This window comes from Limanda limanda, chromosome 15 (assembly GCF_963576545.1).
Source record: "Limanda limanda chromosome 15, fLimLim1.1, whole genome shotgun sequence".
NCBI classification, from domain to species: Eukaryota; Metazoa; Chordata; class Actinopteri; order Pleuronectiformes; family Pleuronectidae; genus Limanda; species Limanda limanda.
The window spans coordinates 18,735,192-18,751,941 of record NC_083650.1 but is presented as its reverse complement, the minus strand read 5'-3'; the positions used below and the strand labels follow the sequence as shown (position 1 = coordinate 18,751,941).

The window sequence follows — 16,750 nt, the reverse complement described above, 5'->3', positions numbered from 1 at the left end:
GCAGAGCATTTTCAGTTTGTGGACCCAGTTGAACATGTCTTCTTCTATGTCTTTGTAAACACTACAGCAGTGGTTGGTAACTGGGTCAAGCTGCAGGTCAAATATGACGCCCGAGCATTTTGATAATTTGAATGTTTTAATTTCACCATGTCAGACTGTCACAGATGGATTGAGATGGGTGCTGATCTCTGTCATGACAACAACATTCATAGAATCACTTCCTTTTTGGCAGTTTGTCTTCAAAGTAAAAGCACAATGCTCATTTGTCGCTGCTTTATTAAGCTAAATTACAGAGCTTTTACTTCAACAACAGTTCATCAAATCAATTATCCAAACTTATATATAAGCCAGATACAACAGAAATTCAACAAATTCTGTTTAATTGTATGAAAAACATTCACTACAATGTCTTCACAGCAATTAAACCAGTTATGATGAACACAAAGTTTCTAACTTCTGCACCAGATTGTTTTTAAAAAAGCTCTGCAGACAAGTAAGAAGAGGTCACTTGGCTACAACACGGTTTTTTACCCCTGAAAGTGTTTAGTGGACTCAGACACTTCACCCACCCCTCCATTGGCATATGAGTAGATAATGAGTGAATTTCCATTTTTCGGTGAACTATCCCTTTAACACAGGACACGCGATCAGCTTATTGCAAACAGGCAGGTTTAGAATAGGACATTAGAGTAGTTCTGATAATCAACACTCTAGTATGCACAGCAGCAGCCACAATCCCTATACAGACCCTTTTAGGTGTTTAATAACTTTCCAATTTTCTTTAAAGGCCAATATTAAGGTCAGTCTCTTGAGCAATTGTTAAATTTGAATCTGAATGATGGGTACTCACATATTATCTGAAATTATTGAAATAAATATAAATTGTGGATTAATATTGATGGAAATTCTAAATAAATAATGACTTATGGTTTGGCTAACTCGTCTCTCATATTCAAATTGGTCCTGTCATTATTCTCGCATATGAGAATCTGCTGAAGTGGACCATCTGTAATTATTTGAACTTAAACTTCAACTGTTGAGATGGAGCTTGTTGATATTCACTGCAGAGTTTATATTCACTTTCCCAGAAAACGTGATGGTTCTGCTCCACTGTCTCTCTGCTAGCTGTGACTGTTTATCCCAGTATCCCACTGTCCTCAGGCCCCCCCTCAGTGCTCTTATCTCAGGAGAGGCCGTGCTGGATTGCTGAGTCACCTTTCGTTGGAAGCCGCCCTTATCTCCTGAGAAGCACAACATTCAGGCAGTTGGTTGCAAAAGGAGGAACTTTGGGCAGGAGAGCTGCGGCCTGCTGTGTCTTCACGGCCATAACATGGATTGCAGCAACGTCCGCCAACTTCCTGAAAGCCGGGCAGCCAGTGCTCCTTGCTTTGTCTTACACGTTCGGAGGCTGCAGTCCTCTGACACGTGCAGGTATGACCAGGCTGCAGGATGGGTGCGACTCCTGAGGCCACCAAGAGGGAATGCTGGGACTGTGATGTGACCCGGCGCTATCAGTGAACGCAGAGGTGTCCAACCAGGCTGGGGCTCTTCCAGGACCCAGAGATACTGTTCCCTTCAGTGACACAGCAGCTTCACTCACTGACAAAACACTGTAAGGACAACCGTTCAGGCAGGATCTGAGAGAAGTTACTGCAATATTATTATAACACTCTTTATTTGTATATCATATGATAGGGTATATGACAATAATTATATGGCATATGATAATGATTTTTTAATGTTACAATTTGTATTGTGTATATATATACACACAATAATGGTGGTAGCAACAGTATTATACCATAGCATATTGGTTTATTATAACTATTATAAAGATGTTGATATTACAGCATGTGTTTATTAGTATTATCTTGTCCACTAAACATGGACATGCTCCATGAAGACAGACATTGCATGCACACGCAATCACACACTCACACACAAACGCACACACCCTACTCTATCTCTACTCCAGAAACCCTTATTAAATCATTAATTTTCAAATAAATAATTTTAACTGTTTCATGTTTTGTCTGTTTGTCTTCTCATTCTGTACAAATATGTGTCTTATCTATCTTGTATGTCATTTTAACTTAAAAAATTGCAAAAGCAGGATCGATTCTCACTTCTGGCTGAGTTACTGATACTCATCCTACAGTATGATTTGGACAAAGCTTGTAAATTGTCATTGGTAATATGCAAATGCCTGCAAATTAAAGCCCATTTCTGCAGAGGGCTCCAACAATTCCTAACATCATTTATGCATTCTGCTGCATTAAAGATTACACTTCGCATACAAGCTGCAACCCTCTGCTACAAATCAAACTCAACATTACCCTCTGCTCCCTCAGGTTAATCCACAACCTGATGTTGCTGTAATTAATATCATTATGGAAAGTCTCAAAACATCATCAGGAGACGTAGCAGGGCGACTACGGAACAATAGACTCTGGCTGGTTCCTATTTCATGGATCTTTAAACAGTATTCACTGATTCACATTTGGAAGCATGAGCAGCATGTAACCCTTAATTGGTTTCAACACCTTAATAAGTCAAAGACGTTCAAGACTGATAATCACATTAAATAGTCCAATTTATCTAAAAAGTCAATTGCAAACTGAGAAACTCTCTTTCTTTAGGAACGCATTATGCTGTGAGGATGTCAGAGTAAATTAAATTCCCCTCTGCACACTAAAGCATCAATTTCCTTATGGTAATTATCTGCTGGAATAGACGTGTCACTAGAAGGAGTCAGGCATGCTTGACATTTAGCCTTTTTATAGAGAGGCGATGAGTAAAAACTAAGATGAGGAAAAGGAAATTAATCTCCAGCCCAGGCAGGCATTGAGAGATCCTGGAGGATAGTGGCTGAATCAATCACAATGTTTGTGAGGCTGTTTTGAAAGGGAGCCAGTGATGAGATGCAGACCACAGGCTGGAAAATGAGGGGAGGGGGCACTTTTTTTTTTTTTTTTTTTTTTTTAGAAAATAGAGTTATGATTGCTGTGAGGAGGGTTACTCAGTTTTATTGGTTTCACACACAACAGTAAACAGCGTCTTGGGTACAATAATGCAACGCTTTAACATTTCCTTGCTGTCGTGCTGAGAGATAGATAAAAAGATTGATACCACCCATAAGTCTATTTGCTTAATAATAATCTACAGCCAGGAGAAGGATAGCTTGGCTTAGCATTACGGTTTAGAAGAGCCAGCAGGCATCAGAGAGTCATACCATAACATATTAATTAGTGAGTTAAAGAGGTGATGGCTATCAGGTTCATTCAAACTTTCAGTCGAACGTTTGAAAAAATTAGTATTTGAACTGTAATGACTTCATATGAGTACATCAGACCATTACAAGTAATTTCCTTGAAGATGAACTACACGTGTCTACTTCCTCCCACATCCCGAATCGTGAAGACAAAATATCCCAGATAAGAACTCTGCCATCTTGTACATTTGGAGCCAGAGTCTGCGCAGTAGTGATTGGGGAATGGAGCTGCGGTAGCAAGGTCTCAGCTGCCAATCATGACATTTCCCCTCCATTTTTATAGCATCTAATAACTGATTTTTACCAAAATTATTGGAAAATGTATTTAACATATATTCCTCCATCTATATATACAGTCAATGGTTTGACTTATCGCCTGCCCTATTGACTCATCAGTAAACTACACCTGCTGTCAGACATGTTCTGAACTCTGGAGACCTTACGTAGTTTCTCCGCAGGAGATGAATGTGTGGGTGAAAATGTCCGAGAGGGAGCCTCCATAGTTTCTAGCAGACTTTCACCATCTGGCCCTGTATAGTCTACAGAAAGTCCGGAGGAGCCAATGTGAGAACACAGCATGAGATCCTCTGCAGTATTCACCGCAAGTAAGTTGGGAGTTGATGACGTTTCTAACACATAGAAGACACCAACGAAGATGTCAAGAGAGTTTGTGGTGATAAGAGCTGACACCGGTGTTAATGTGTTATAATGAGGGAAGCTTTTCTCTCCACAAACGCCAAAATGCTTGCTCATTGTAGGAACTGTTATATTAGGCGCTTTACAAATTGTGTATGATATTGTGTGAATGTGTCTGAGCTGAGAAGCTCCCACTGCGGAGAAAGCGCAGACTCAATTTTACGCAGATCCTCCTCAGGTCATGAAAACAGTAAATAGATTTACGGCACCTAAACCGTGTGGAGCATTTTTAGTTTTTAGTTTCTTCACTGTACAGAAGATGGTCAATTTATCACTTGTTTGCTGACTTTGTTAAGAGCTGTAGCTGTAAATAGTTCAAATCATAGACGTATAAAGACGGACAACATGACTGCTCTTGAAGGTATCTAGTGGCTTGCAGCAGTATATGTCATAATTCCTGCCTCCTCCATGTTGACTGCTTGTTTATTGACCAAACTAAAAACTACACTACACAAAACATTTTTCTCAATGTCATGTCAGGTTAGGAATTTTGTTCAAGCGCTCATTATTCCAGTTAGTTTGGTCTGAATTTGATAAAAGGAGTGAAATGTCATCTAAGTCACGACTGGTCATGTGTGTGTTGATGGGACCTCGCTACCGTGGCTCCATCCCCCGATTGCTACTGCAAAGACTCTGGCTCCAAATGTTCAAGGTGGCGGCGTTCAAATCCAGGATATTTTAGCTTTATTTCCTGATAGTGGGAGGAATTGGAGACACATTGTCATTGACTTATAGGATACAGCTATAACCCTGCTTTGAGTCTCTATGGTATTCTTAGCAAACTGTTTGCTGTAGCTTCATGTACAGTACTGAGTTATAATAATCGTGTAATCTCATTCTGAGCAGGAAAGCTTACTTTCCAAAACACCAAACTATATTTTTAAGTGGCTGACATCTCCAAGTCCAAAGCATAAAAGTCCGAAACCACGATCCCAAATTCTTCAGTCAATTGCAACAAACTCTGGTCCCTCCTACATTTTAATACTGGGGTTTGCTTCCTAAATTTAAGCTTTAATTCAAAACAGTCCAGATCATAAATTGGTGGTTAAGAAACATTAATTAACTTCAGAGCTGTTTATTGATATCAAGCCTAAAGGAAAAGTTCAGTCCTGGGATAACAGGTGCACAATGCTGATGAGCTCTAATAAAAAAATGCTACTGCATAATGTTAAATGAAACTTTTTTTATATTGGATTATTATAAAATTTTCTAATCTTAAGGTTGTCTCAGCCTCTGCTCCACGAAGTCCCTACGTTTTACAGAATTTAAATTATACATCATTAAGCTACACATTTAGAAGTGGATTAGACAAGTATTGCATTATTGATCTCACAATGTTAAACCCTGAGATGTAGGATGTAGGAATCCTCGTGAAATCTAAATCTTTACAAAGTATAGATGAAGAGAAAAAGGAAAACATCTCATCCTATTTCCTTCCTCAGCGTGAAGCCGAACAAACATAAAACAACAGTAATGTCAGTTTGCATGAGAGTCACATCTATAGCAAACTGTGTGCTGTGTAAAGAGTGACTGTGTATATAATGTGGCTTTAACAAGCAAATTATCCTGGGTTAATACCAAAATGCAATTCATAATGGATCCATTATAAACACACCATAACTTATACTGGTAAATATGAACAATAATTCAAGAAAATCCTTGATTCCATCCATATTTTCTCTGTTTTGTCAGTATTTACCCTTCACTACAGAAACACAATGCGTGGGTGGATATATGCAAAACACACATACACACACACACACACACACACACACACACACACACACACACACACACACACACACACACACACAGAGTGAGCGAGTCGGTGAGAGAGTGAATGTTTAAGAGCACAATGCAAGCGCTCACTACCCAGAGTTAGAAAACCACTCATCTAAATCAGGGAAATTATGATAATGGGGCATCTCATTATTCTCCAACTCCCTGCGAATCAGTCACTGACATCACATCATTATAGACGTATTCATATAAACAGATTGGAGCGCATAGAAAGGAAGCCGACACCTTCTAAACTTTCTCATCTGCTTTGTCTAATGTCTCCTCGTGTGTTGCTGTGTGAGACAGGAAGTCTCAGGAAGGGGTTACAGGGGGCCGCTGTGGTCACCATTCTGGACAGGGGCGCCGCGTGGCTGAAAACAGGCCTCCCTTCGATTGCCCTGTGAAAATATGTGATTATTTTTAACAGTCATTAAATTATGAATCATTTAGGATGAATTAATAATCCAAGAATCCAACAGTTATCTTGAAAGACCCTATATCAGACCGAGACTCAAAATATCCCCAAAGACACTTGTGTAAGGCGTAAGCTCTGCAAGTGGAAATCCCAAAGCGTCTAACCGTTGCAGCAGACAGTTAATCAATCCAAGTGCTTGTCTTTTCTTCTGTTTTGGGGAAAAAATACGGGAGGCCAGCCTAATCAGCAGAGGAAACAGATCTCGGGGGGTGTCAGGCACCAGGAAAATGGATCTGGGTTGTGAAAAACCACGATTACCACGAGCTGCTCTGGATTCAGCCATCTGGAGATGCCTGCTCCAAAAGCCGGTAAAGTTCGCTCAAGTGAGGCCCAACTAGGAAACAGGTTTACGCCTCCTTAACAGACAGAGAGCACTCCCGGAGCCAAGGCAAACACTTATCATTTGCATTCACGCAACCTGACATGGTCTCAGTTCAGCTGACTATTACTGACTATGACTAACACTTTTATTTATTAAATAATTCATTTAGTTTCATCCCAATTTTCCCAAAATGTTCCCTTTTTTCCTTTGTTTTTAAAATTTCTAAATGAACACTTCTAATTACTGTTAGTGACAATTATCTCAGCAGCTCATTCATCAAAAATTTAAATCCACACTTATGCAAATGCAGTGCTAATACAAAAAACAACAAAATTTGAAAGGGATGCTTAAGAAGTCAGGAAAGAAGGAAGGATGACAGAAACAAAATACAACAGAAAGATATATGTTTTATTAAATCCACTGTGCTTGACCTTGACCTTGATAAAGGATTTAGGCTGAAATATGTCTCTGCTGCCCTAGTTGTATTTGTAATGGTTTTACTTTTTTATGTCTCTTTGTCGGTCCACATTTAAATAACAATAACATATGTCTGACATATGGTCATCACTATATTTTCTCTATCCCCATCTTGTCAACTGAACCTAGGGGTAACTTCTGACTTCTAGGTTTAACCTTAGGGGGTAGGGAGTGTTAGATCGTGGTGTCCCTGGTGTCCCTGGTGTCTCTGGTATCCCCCCCAACATCTGCAAAACGTCTCCAAATTGATGTCAATACTTAAACAACCTTTAAAATGTACCAAACATCTTCAATTATTCATTCACCTTTACGTGTATGACCCATTTGTATAATGTTGGAATAATAATGATTCCTTTAAGCTGTTTTTCATTTAGGAAGGAATGCCATCAAATCATCCATTAGTCAATAAAATTATATTTGTATACAGACCATATTCACAAAGTTTGCCAACAGGGTTTTACAATTTGTGCAAGGTGCAACATCCTCTGTCCTTAATTAACCATAAAAAAAAATAAAGAAATGGGAGAAATAAATTAATGAAAACCTCAGAGGGAGTCAGACGTGAAGGATCCCAGTGGCAGGACACACAGAAGTGCATTTAAATGCGATAAAAGTGTGACTAGAAGTTGAGGCAGATTGTCAGTGGAGTGCATTAGATCGCCCTCCAGTGGACATTTCTAAAAATTCTGGTCCCAGGTCTTTAATCCACAGGCCCATACAAATATGTGTATTACAGTTGAAGCCAAAAATCTGAATCCACGTTCCAACAGTGGCATTAAAGAAAAATAATACAGACACATACATACAATACAGAATAGAAAAAAGGAAAGAATTCATTAATTAGCCGAATTTAACTAATGAAAAAGAGGTTGCTTTGAGCCCCTTGAATAACAAAAGAAAACAAGAAACACTGGCCTACTGAGCGGCAAACTTGAGGTAATGATTTGTTTTGCTGCCTCAGTTGTTTGAGGACAGTCACGGTGAGGACTCACCCAGAGGAGCGAGCAGGAGCCGGGACAGGCAGTGCAGCGTCAGCACCTCCGTCAGCATAGGTAGCCCTGCCTGTGTACCCAGGGATGGTGGTTCGTCTGGCACAATATCACAAGATCACACATTATGAGGCTGAATATCACCATGTGAGAGGAATTTAAAAACTATTAAGTGTAAAAATCTAAAACTAAATAAACTGAATGTTGGAGAAAGTCATGAAAGTCTAACTCACCCTGCTGTTGGTGTGTACCGAGGCACGATGCTCCTCTTCAGGGTGAGCGGCTGAAAGGTTTCATCCATGTTGTCAATATTATCCATGTTCTTGGAGCCAATTGTACCACTGCACATACGTGACAGCATGCATGTTAAGGTAGGTCAGGGTCAGCTCTGTGGATACATGCCTCATCGTTCATGCCAACATGTAAGTCAGTCATGGGCGATGACCTCTCAGACACATGTACTCACGTGTACAGAGGGATCTGACCCGACCTTGGACATCCGCTGCAACTGAAAAGAAGGAGAAAGTGGGGTCACAGGAGGTCAGTGCAGATCAGCATAAAACTGTTTAGTTCGACAGTAACAGAGTTTTCACTGATTATAATTTTAACTTACAACGATATGGGTTTCTTGGCATCGTACCTCGATCGAAGCTGCTGCCGGCTCCACTCAGCTCCTATAGACTTACAGAGGACAGCAACAACAGATTGTTTGTCGCAGATTATCAGACATCTACACCAGGAAAGACTGATTTTGTCTTGTGTACAGTGTGTAAACCTTTGTTATAGACGTATTTTAATTCACAATCTGACCTTCCCAACTACACCGAGCTGTTTCAAGTAAGGCTGCATGCAGTGTTTTGTCATTTGTACATTTTTACCACATCAATGTGAAGATATTCAGGGTCATAGTCTATATTTTCCTATTTTATCTCAAACTCCTTCAAAAGACCCAAGCCCTATGGCTCCGATGCAAGATATGAGGAACACAACACAGTGATTTATTGTAATGATAAGATGTTCCTTTATATACCCTGTGGAGAGGAAAGTCACAAATGACACAGCAGCACAATAAAGAAGCTGTACATGGGGGAAATTATATTGAGATTTGAAGTATGAATAAAAATAGAAATATTATGTATAAAAAGGTAGAAATAATGCTATATATACACAATGCAGTTTTTTCAAAAATGTGCAGCATAGAGATGGGAATCAGAGTTGTGCTCATGTGCAGTTCTGTCCATTCCTTGTGATATATTGAGTGCAAAATGTGCAGCAGTTCTTTCCTGAAGTTTTCAATGTTTGACTGTAGGTACTGTGGCATCGTGCAATCTAATGACTGATGCCACAAAGGAGCCCCCCCTGTAACCGCTTAAGGGACGTGGCTGGATGAGTCCGTGACTGAACGTGCTCCTGAGCTGCCTCCGTTCAGCAGAGAGAGGATGAGAGGCTCCGTGACGGCTTTCAGTTTTGCTCTCATCCTCTTCTCAGTCACTGTCCCCACACAGTCCATGTATGTATGATGTGCACGATACACATGCGTCTTTGTGAAACAGGACAAATTTAATTTACATATTCTGATTATGTTTAAATATAGAATACCACCCGACCCCAGACTCTGAGAGAGGGCCCAGTTTGCCTATAGGCAGGACAAATAGACACAGAAATTAATTTGTGATTGCCTCTTTCAATAAATTATTGCGATTTTGAATTATTGAGACCCTGCATTAATGTATGTTTTATGTTTTTTCCCTGTTTGTATGTTACTATAAGTCTTTTGTATTGTATGTATCGTCCATCTCTTATGTTACAGTATGTGAGTGTGTCTGTGGTTTGTTTGGGTGATCTATCTAACAGGGACAATAAAGATATCCTTCACCCTCATTTCCTATCCTCTTCCTTCAGTCTCCATTCTTGTGACACCAAGTTAAAACAGATGGAGGTCGATCTAGTGCACTGTGGAAAAAGTAACTTCAGCTCAGCAGAGGTAATCAGTCTATCCTGTGCGTTTTCAGAATAATCAGGTATTCCAAATAGAAAATGTCCCACTTCATCTTGGACTATGGGCAGAAAAGGTCTCTGGTTCGTCTCTGGTTCGACTCCACGGAGAAACAACAAAAAGACGAACCTGGATTGATCTGTCCAAAAATCCAAGAGGATTCTCCCTACCCTGTCTAGTGCCCCTGAGCAAGGCACCTTACTCCCCCAACATCTGCTCCCCGGGCGCCGTACATGGCTGCTCACTGCTCTGTGTGTCCTGCACCAGATGGGTTAAAAGCAGAGGTTAAATTTCCCTCCTTGCATGAGTGTGCTTGTGCATGTCTGTGCATGTGTTTGGGACAAATAAATGTATCTTATCTTAAACCTCTAAGAGCCACCAGCCAGAGTTCACCTGTTGTTCTCCATGACTCACCTGCCACAGCTGAGGTCTACTATTGTAGCGCCTGGACGAGGGACGCTCACTCACTGGGTCAGCCTTACTCATCAGGGATGTTTCTGGTGCATTCAAGAACCGTGGGAACTTCGTTTCCCAACCAACTTTCTCATAAGTCCTGAAAGAGAAGTTTTGAATCCAGAGCTCTGTAATAGACTCACTTGATTTCCAAAAGTTATTTGCTTCAGTTTGAATTCTTATACAGTCGCGTTCATTGCACAAAGTAGAGTAGACAGCTGATTAAAGGGGAACTTATTCTTCCCGGAGGCCTTAAGCAAAGCTACAGTTTATCTGCATAATTTCACTGAGCAGTAATTAACACAACAAGAAGCAGCACTGCTCCCCGATGATATCACAGGAGCACAAAATCAAACCTGATCACCCCCAACAACCCTCAATGCAAAACGACACTGTGTGTGTGTGTGGACTGTATTAAATGAACGATGTGGGCATTGAGCTTTGTTTCAGTTTATTATTATCAAAAGGAGACAATGCAAGGTCAGTGTGTCTGACCTGTGGGTTGTAGATGTGTATTTGAAGCGTCGCACTCCCACTGGGTCTGTCCACAGTCTCACATCAGAGGAGATGTCATCCTGAAAAACAACATTCATACTGTCAGTGGTTTTATTCTGTGGTCGGGAGGCAACTAACAACCAAACAGAATACTCAATCAGAGGTCAATAGCTAACTTTCTTTTGTTCTTTCTTTCTTTCTTTCTGTTATCCATTCAATATATACTTTTTTTACCAACACAATATGTAAATCCATGTACAAATCAAACATCACTTTCCACTTTTTTTTTCAAAGGGGGGTACATCACTGAAAAAAGGTTGAGAACCATTGAATTAGACAATCTATTTGAGCTGTAAACAACATAACACCAGTGGGGTGATCCTACAAATGACCTCTGTTCTTGTAGCCTGTAATGACTCCAGATCTGAGACACATCTGAATATTCAACTTAGCTTAAATTCCTCCATGACAGAAAACTATGATATTTCTCTCTGAGTTTCTATAATGTTGTCAGGATTCATCCTCCAAATCCGTTGAGATATTTCAGTCTGGAGCAAAGTGGTGAACAGACAAAGCAAAAGACTGAAAAGACCAACCTAAAACCTAACCAGGGTGGAAACATGTCTAAAAGCAGCCGTCTCTACTTTGACAGGCTGCTATCACATGGCCAACTTCTTTCCCTACCAACATGAATAATCAATTAAAAGCATTGCTGACCCTTTTGTCTTTGCTAACAGCTGTTCCAGCATGTCCTGTGCACAACGGTGCACGCATGCCTGGTTTACGTGAGTGGTCATATGCGCATTTTCAGGCATGTTAGTATTGATGGGGATAAAACTGTTAAGAAGCCAAAACGCTTGTGTGAATAGAGATCGATTTAGTTTGAAATCGCCATATTCAAATTAAAACATAGGATGTAGTCTGATTCTGTTCGACCTGAACCAGACGGTGCTGGAACGACTTATACAAAGCAAAAGGGAAAAATCCAGATAAGTGAATCTGAATGAATCAATTAGACAATGTGATGTTTGAACACATGAGGGAGCAGCACTGTTTTCACCTCTCTCCCACAAGTCAGACATTCCAAATACAGACATTCATTAAACCTCCTCTCCTCATACAACTGAGTCTCCTAAACCAGGATAATGAATGTCAAGGTAATTGTGACGACTTTAATTAGCTGAGTGACAAACTGAATAATAAAGCACCAGTATGTTCTCAAAGTGAACATCTGCCCACATAATTACTGGCTGAGGATTCAACCTGTGGGGGGAGACCTGAGGGGAGGTCTCTCTGTGTTTGTGTGTGAGTTGCTCTTTCATATTTAATATGTGTCATTGTTGTGAAGTGATTAATTAACCAGAAACAAACAGAGCTTTGGTTCAATCAGATGATTGTGTTGTCTGCACTGCAGATTCAATTTATAAATCAGTCAGTGTTTCAATGCCCTAAGAGCGAAATGCAGGAAATCAAGGAGAATGAAAACAGAAATCTGTTGGGGTTACAGTACAGTTGAAATATGAGTATTATTACCCAGTAAATCAATGCTGTTTGCAGTACACTTCAGTAGGGAATCATACAGTTATCACCCACCTGAGGTCCAGTGTGTTCATCAGTGAGTCTGAGGTGCGTTGGTTGAACTTTATCAGCAGTGGCTGAACCTAAGGACAATAGAACAATAATCAAGTCTCTGCAAACTGGGAACCATACGTATATCTGTAAACAAGAAGACCCTGAGCTGAAATCAGCCATAGCTTCCTACTGACCCTCTGTTCCTCTCGACCAGGTACAGAGCACACACACAGCATACTGCATAATAACACAACACACATTTGCATATACCCATGGGTAATTCTCTACTTGATTACTTCCCACGGTTTGCTTAGTGTCTGTTTGTTTTTTAAATATGGTTAAACAGATCTTAATGAAAACAGCTGAAATGGTTAATACACTGTCCTTGCATCGAGTTTTCCATCTCGGAGCTTAAGGACATTTGCTGACAGTGGTAAGTCCCCAAATAAACACCAGGCTTAAGCTTCTAATAAAGACTTACATCCACAAAACTGCATAATGGCACAAACAGAAATGTAGAGCTCAGAGTCAAACCACTACACATTACATTAACACCATGTAAGGCTCTGACTTAGAAACTGTCATAGCAGTGTTTGTTTAAAGAGTTTATAACTCCGCACTCACAGTGTTGGATATGTAATAAAACAAAACAACTTATACAACATTGCACAGGGGCGGATCCAGGGGTGGGCCAGTCCCTCCCTGCTGGACCCCTGAAGTACCCCTGTCCTATCAGTATTGTTTTTTTTTTTATAGACAAGTCACTTATTGTCAATAAATAGGATATTTCTTTGGAAAGTTTGTATTTTCTATGCTTTTTTAAAGAACACAATGTGTTTAAACAATTCTCAAAGATAAAGAGCTTGTGCTCCTTAATGAATCAGGAATTGTACATGGATGTTAGACACATATAATTGGCCCCTTGGTGTAAATTCTGGCCCCTTAATTAGAAAAATCTAAGATCCGCCACTGACATTAAAAGATGTGATTAAAATATAATCAGTTTTATGATTTATTCTTCCAGTGTTTGGGGTCCTGGGGCGGTATTCCTGTTGATAATCCATTCTTTACTACTGCTCATTCTTTCCAAATTCATAAATCTTACCAATGCAACAACACATCATCCGATACGAATTGGGATGGGCTCTATCTATAGTCTAGTCTCAAATAAAAACTGTTAACTGTAGTTTTACCTTTGGTTCTTGCAGTATCAGGGATCCTCCTGTAGTTCCAGTCATTGTTCTCACTCAGGTCCACACAGACAGCAGGGGGGTTCGGGGCTGTTCTTGCCCTCTCTCTGAAACCTGGAGGGACCCACAGGGCAGAGGCCACATGATGGAAATCTATGAATTTGGGTCGACCTTTGACCCCCAGTTCCACCTCCGCTCCTGCGCTCAGCTGACCAGTGCACGGATCCAGCAGGGGGACGTCGTAACGTGAAGGAGCCCGGGTGACACGCTCAGCAGGTGCGTGAAATCTATCAAAAGGAGAGTTTGCTCTTCCAGGTTCTCGTGCTGGTCCGTTTCTACCACCAGTCCCGTACAAACTGTAGTTCAGCCGTCTGATGACATGTTGCTCTGCAGGGAAAGGCTTGAAGGGATCCCAAACCGCACTCATTCCTGCCACTGGAGAAACAGTGGAGAGTGTGTGTGTCTGTGAGTGTGCCTAAGTGTGTGTGTGGTTGACAGAGGAGGTCATAGATCTGCTGTCAGCAATAATGATGCAGTGAGTGCTGGTTGCCTAGAGACTGTCTTTGTTTGCAGCTCAGATCAAGTGGCTGACTCGCAGAGAGGCCACATGATCTGCCGGCTGCGCAGCCTCACATACCTCTGCATCAAATCTATGTGTTAACATTTATTTGCTATTTGCTACAAATAAGGGGAGAGCACAGATCTAATGATCCTCCCCTGGTATACATTTCGGACGCTACACACCGATGATTCACCTCAGAGGGGCATTCGTGACCAAATTTTTTTCCTCTGAGCTGCTTTATTTTGTCAACCCACGAATACTAATTCATCATGCTGACCAAATAAAAATGTTTCGTCCATGTTCAGGGGCGGCTGTTGTCCCTGGAACATTATTCTGACCAAAATTGGTTCTGGTGGCAAATAATAATGAGAGGGCTCGGCCTCGCCTCAGGTCTCAGTGACCCTCCTGAGAGAACACTGCTTTTTGTGATGGGCTAGGATATGTTTATTTTCTTAATAAAGAAGAAAAGAGAAAGTGAAGGAGAATGCAACTGCCTGCTTTCCCTGCAGCTGGCCACTAGATGGAGTGATAGAGCCTGGATTGTCAGACGGTACCACTGGAACGAGGACTTTGTAACTGACAGTTTAATATCACTGCAGAAATATTCAAGTCCCAGTTGTAATATTATGATGATGCATTATGGGCTTGATATACCCTAATTGTACATCAAGGTGACCATAAAGCAACTGCTGAATACCTCAGACACACTTGAAGCCCCTGAAGAAATATTAAAAGTTCTCTTTTACTTTGTGCATGAACGATAAACAAGATATTTTTACAATCACAAGTGTATGCTGTGTTTTTAGAGTTGACAATAAACTAAATTGAAAAAAAAGCACACGGACGCAAGAAGAGTAATTACAGAGGGTGTAATGTGGTGCATGCTATGATTTGAAGGAGCTGTCCTACAGTCACAACAGCAAACAAACAATACCATCAACACTCTGTGCCTCAGTGCCTATTATTAATTAGCTCTCTGAAATGCAATGTCAAATGTAAATATGTTACATAAATACATTAGTATGATCACCTCAGCTACTGCATATATATATATATATATATATATATAGTCAGTATATATATATATACTATTGCCCAGAGCAATATGCTGGTCTGGGCAGGGCATTTATATATATATATGCTTTATGTAAATAGGGGAATAGCCAAGGCAGTCTGGGTAAGTGGCATTTTTCTTGGGAGAGAATTCATCTTAATTTGTTTGCGACGATGATGGTGATGCTAGCTGATAGATGATTTTTACTCAGGCTGTCATTAGCAAATGTAAACACCCGAGAGCTGTTGAAAAGGATGTGTTAAAAATAGCCTAATTAGAGTTATTCTGATAGCAGAGTGGTGAATATGCCCGACTCCCACCCAGTGTTCCTCCACAAAAGGAGAGCACAAATGACACTTGTGAGATCTGCTTTTGAAAATCACTCTCCACATATATGAAAAAATATAACTCATACCATTTGTTGCATCAATCTTGGGTCTCATGAGAGCTGTGCTGATTGTAGCGTCATACCCTTGTAATAAATGAGGTGATATAGGTCCAGAGGTCCAGAAGATTTATTGCATTTGAAATCCATTAGTTATTCCCACAACAGAAACTCCCCTGTGCGCCAAAATAAAGCCTCCTCTCTGCTTTGTATCCTAATTATTTCAGGGGGAATTATTTTTGCAATTTGTACCAGGAATTTAAATCCCAGCTCAGCCATGAGATATCTGTGCTTGTTCAGGGAATCAGATATTTCTGGTGTGAGGAGTCATTACCATCAGAGCAGCCCTTGTTACTGAATCCTGTGTTATTAGTCAGCTTGTCTGCCATTCTCCACACTCCTCCACGGTCTCAGAAATTATTTAAATCTCACTTCTTGCCCATAGTGCCAGGCCCAATTCCACAGTGCAGTATCTGTTAATTTGCGCCGCTTACATCCATCTGAGAGGAACTGTTGCTCTGGATTAAGAGGCATTGCTGCTGCAGACTGAGGGTCATCAAAGCAAAGTCACCACTGTAGTGTTGTGGCTGCAGACAGACAGTATGCTGCTCTGGGCCGGGCATTTTTTTTGTTAATCAGACTAACAGTGCAGAGGGTGACCCAGGATGACACCCCGGGATCAGACAGGCAGGGCCAGGAGGAGATATGGCTCCAGGGCGCAGGGAATGGATCATCCGAGAGCAGAGAGGACGCTCCGCAATGTAGACAGACAGAATCATTCAACATGAACTGTGCTGGGGAACCAGTGCTTCAAGAAATGAAATGTGAACACTGACACTGATATGGTTGCATTTGTTCATCTTACTTCTATACACGGCAAATCTTTGATGCTTTAGGCACCTGCAGATACAAATATAGGGCTTGATATCTGGTCACAGTTATATTCAGCTGTCTCCTTGTATCCATGATATTCAATGCAGCTACAGCAAAAAGCCCAGTGTCTGATCCTTAATGCATCCACTTCTGGGATTGTG

The 16,750-nt window shown here is 40.8% G+C and overlaps 1 protein-coding gene across 1 annotated transcript; it reads right to left on the bottom strand.

Annotated features, from left to right (window-relative positions):
* Window positions 1-1,393: 1,393 nt before the first annotated feature.
* LOC133021052 (protein SPMIP7) lies at window positions 1,394-14,142 on the bottom strand. The gene is made up of 9 exons (XM_061087821.1): window positions 13,719-14,142; window positions 12,547-12,614; window positions 10,954-11,033; window positions 10,420-10,558; window positions 8,623-8,690; window positions 8,476-8,517; window positions 8,243-8,350; window positions 8,013-8,108; window positions 1,394-1,610 (listed from the first exon to the last, which is right to left on the bottom strand). The coding sequence occupies exons 1-9, from the start codon at window positions 14,140-14,142 to the stop codon at window positions 1,394-1,396; spliced, it is 1,242 nt and encodes a 413-aa protein (XP_060943804.1).
* Between the last annotated feature and the right edge of the window lie 2,608 nt (window positions 14,143-16,750).

What these genes read in the sequence shown, in the direction of transcription:
- LOC133021052 (XM_061087821.1), bottom strand. Translation starts at nt 14,142, where the DNA reads ATGAGTGCGGTTTGGGATCCCTTCAAGCCTTTCCCTGCAGAGCAACAT. An exon ending in TGATACTGCAAGAACCAAAG is followed by an intron (nt 12,615 to 13,718) that starts GTAAAACTACAG and finishes TATTGTCCTTAG; the next exon opens with GTTCAGCCACTGCTGATAAA. An exon ending in GCTCCTGCTCGCTCCTCTGG is followed by an intron (nt 1,611 to 8,012) that starts GTGAGTCCTCAC and finishes TTGTCCTTACAG; the next exon opens with TGTTTTGTCAGTGAGTGAAG.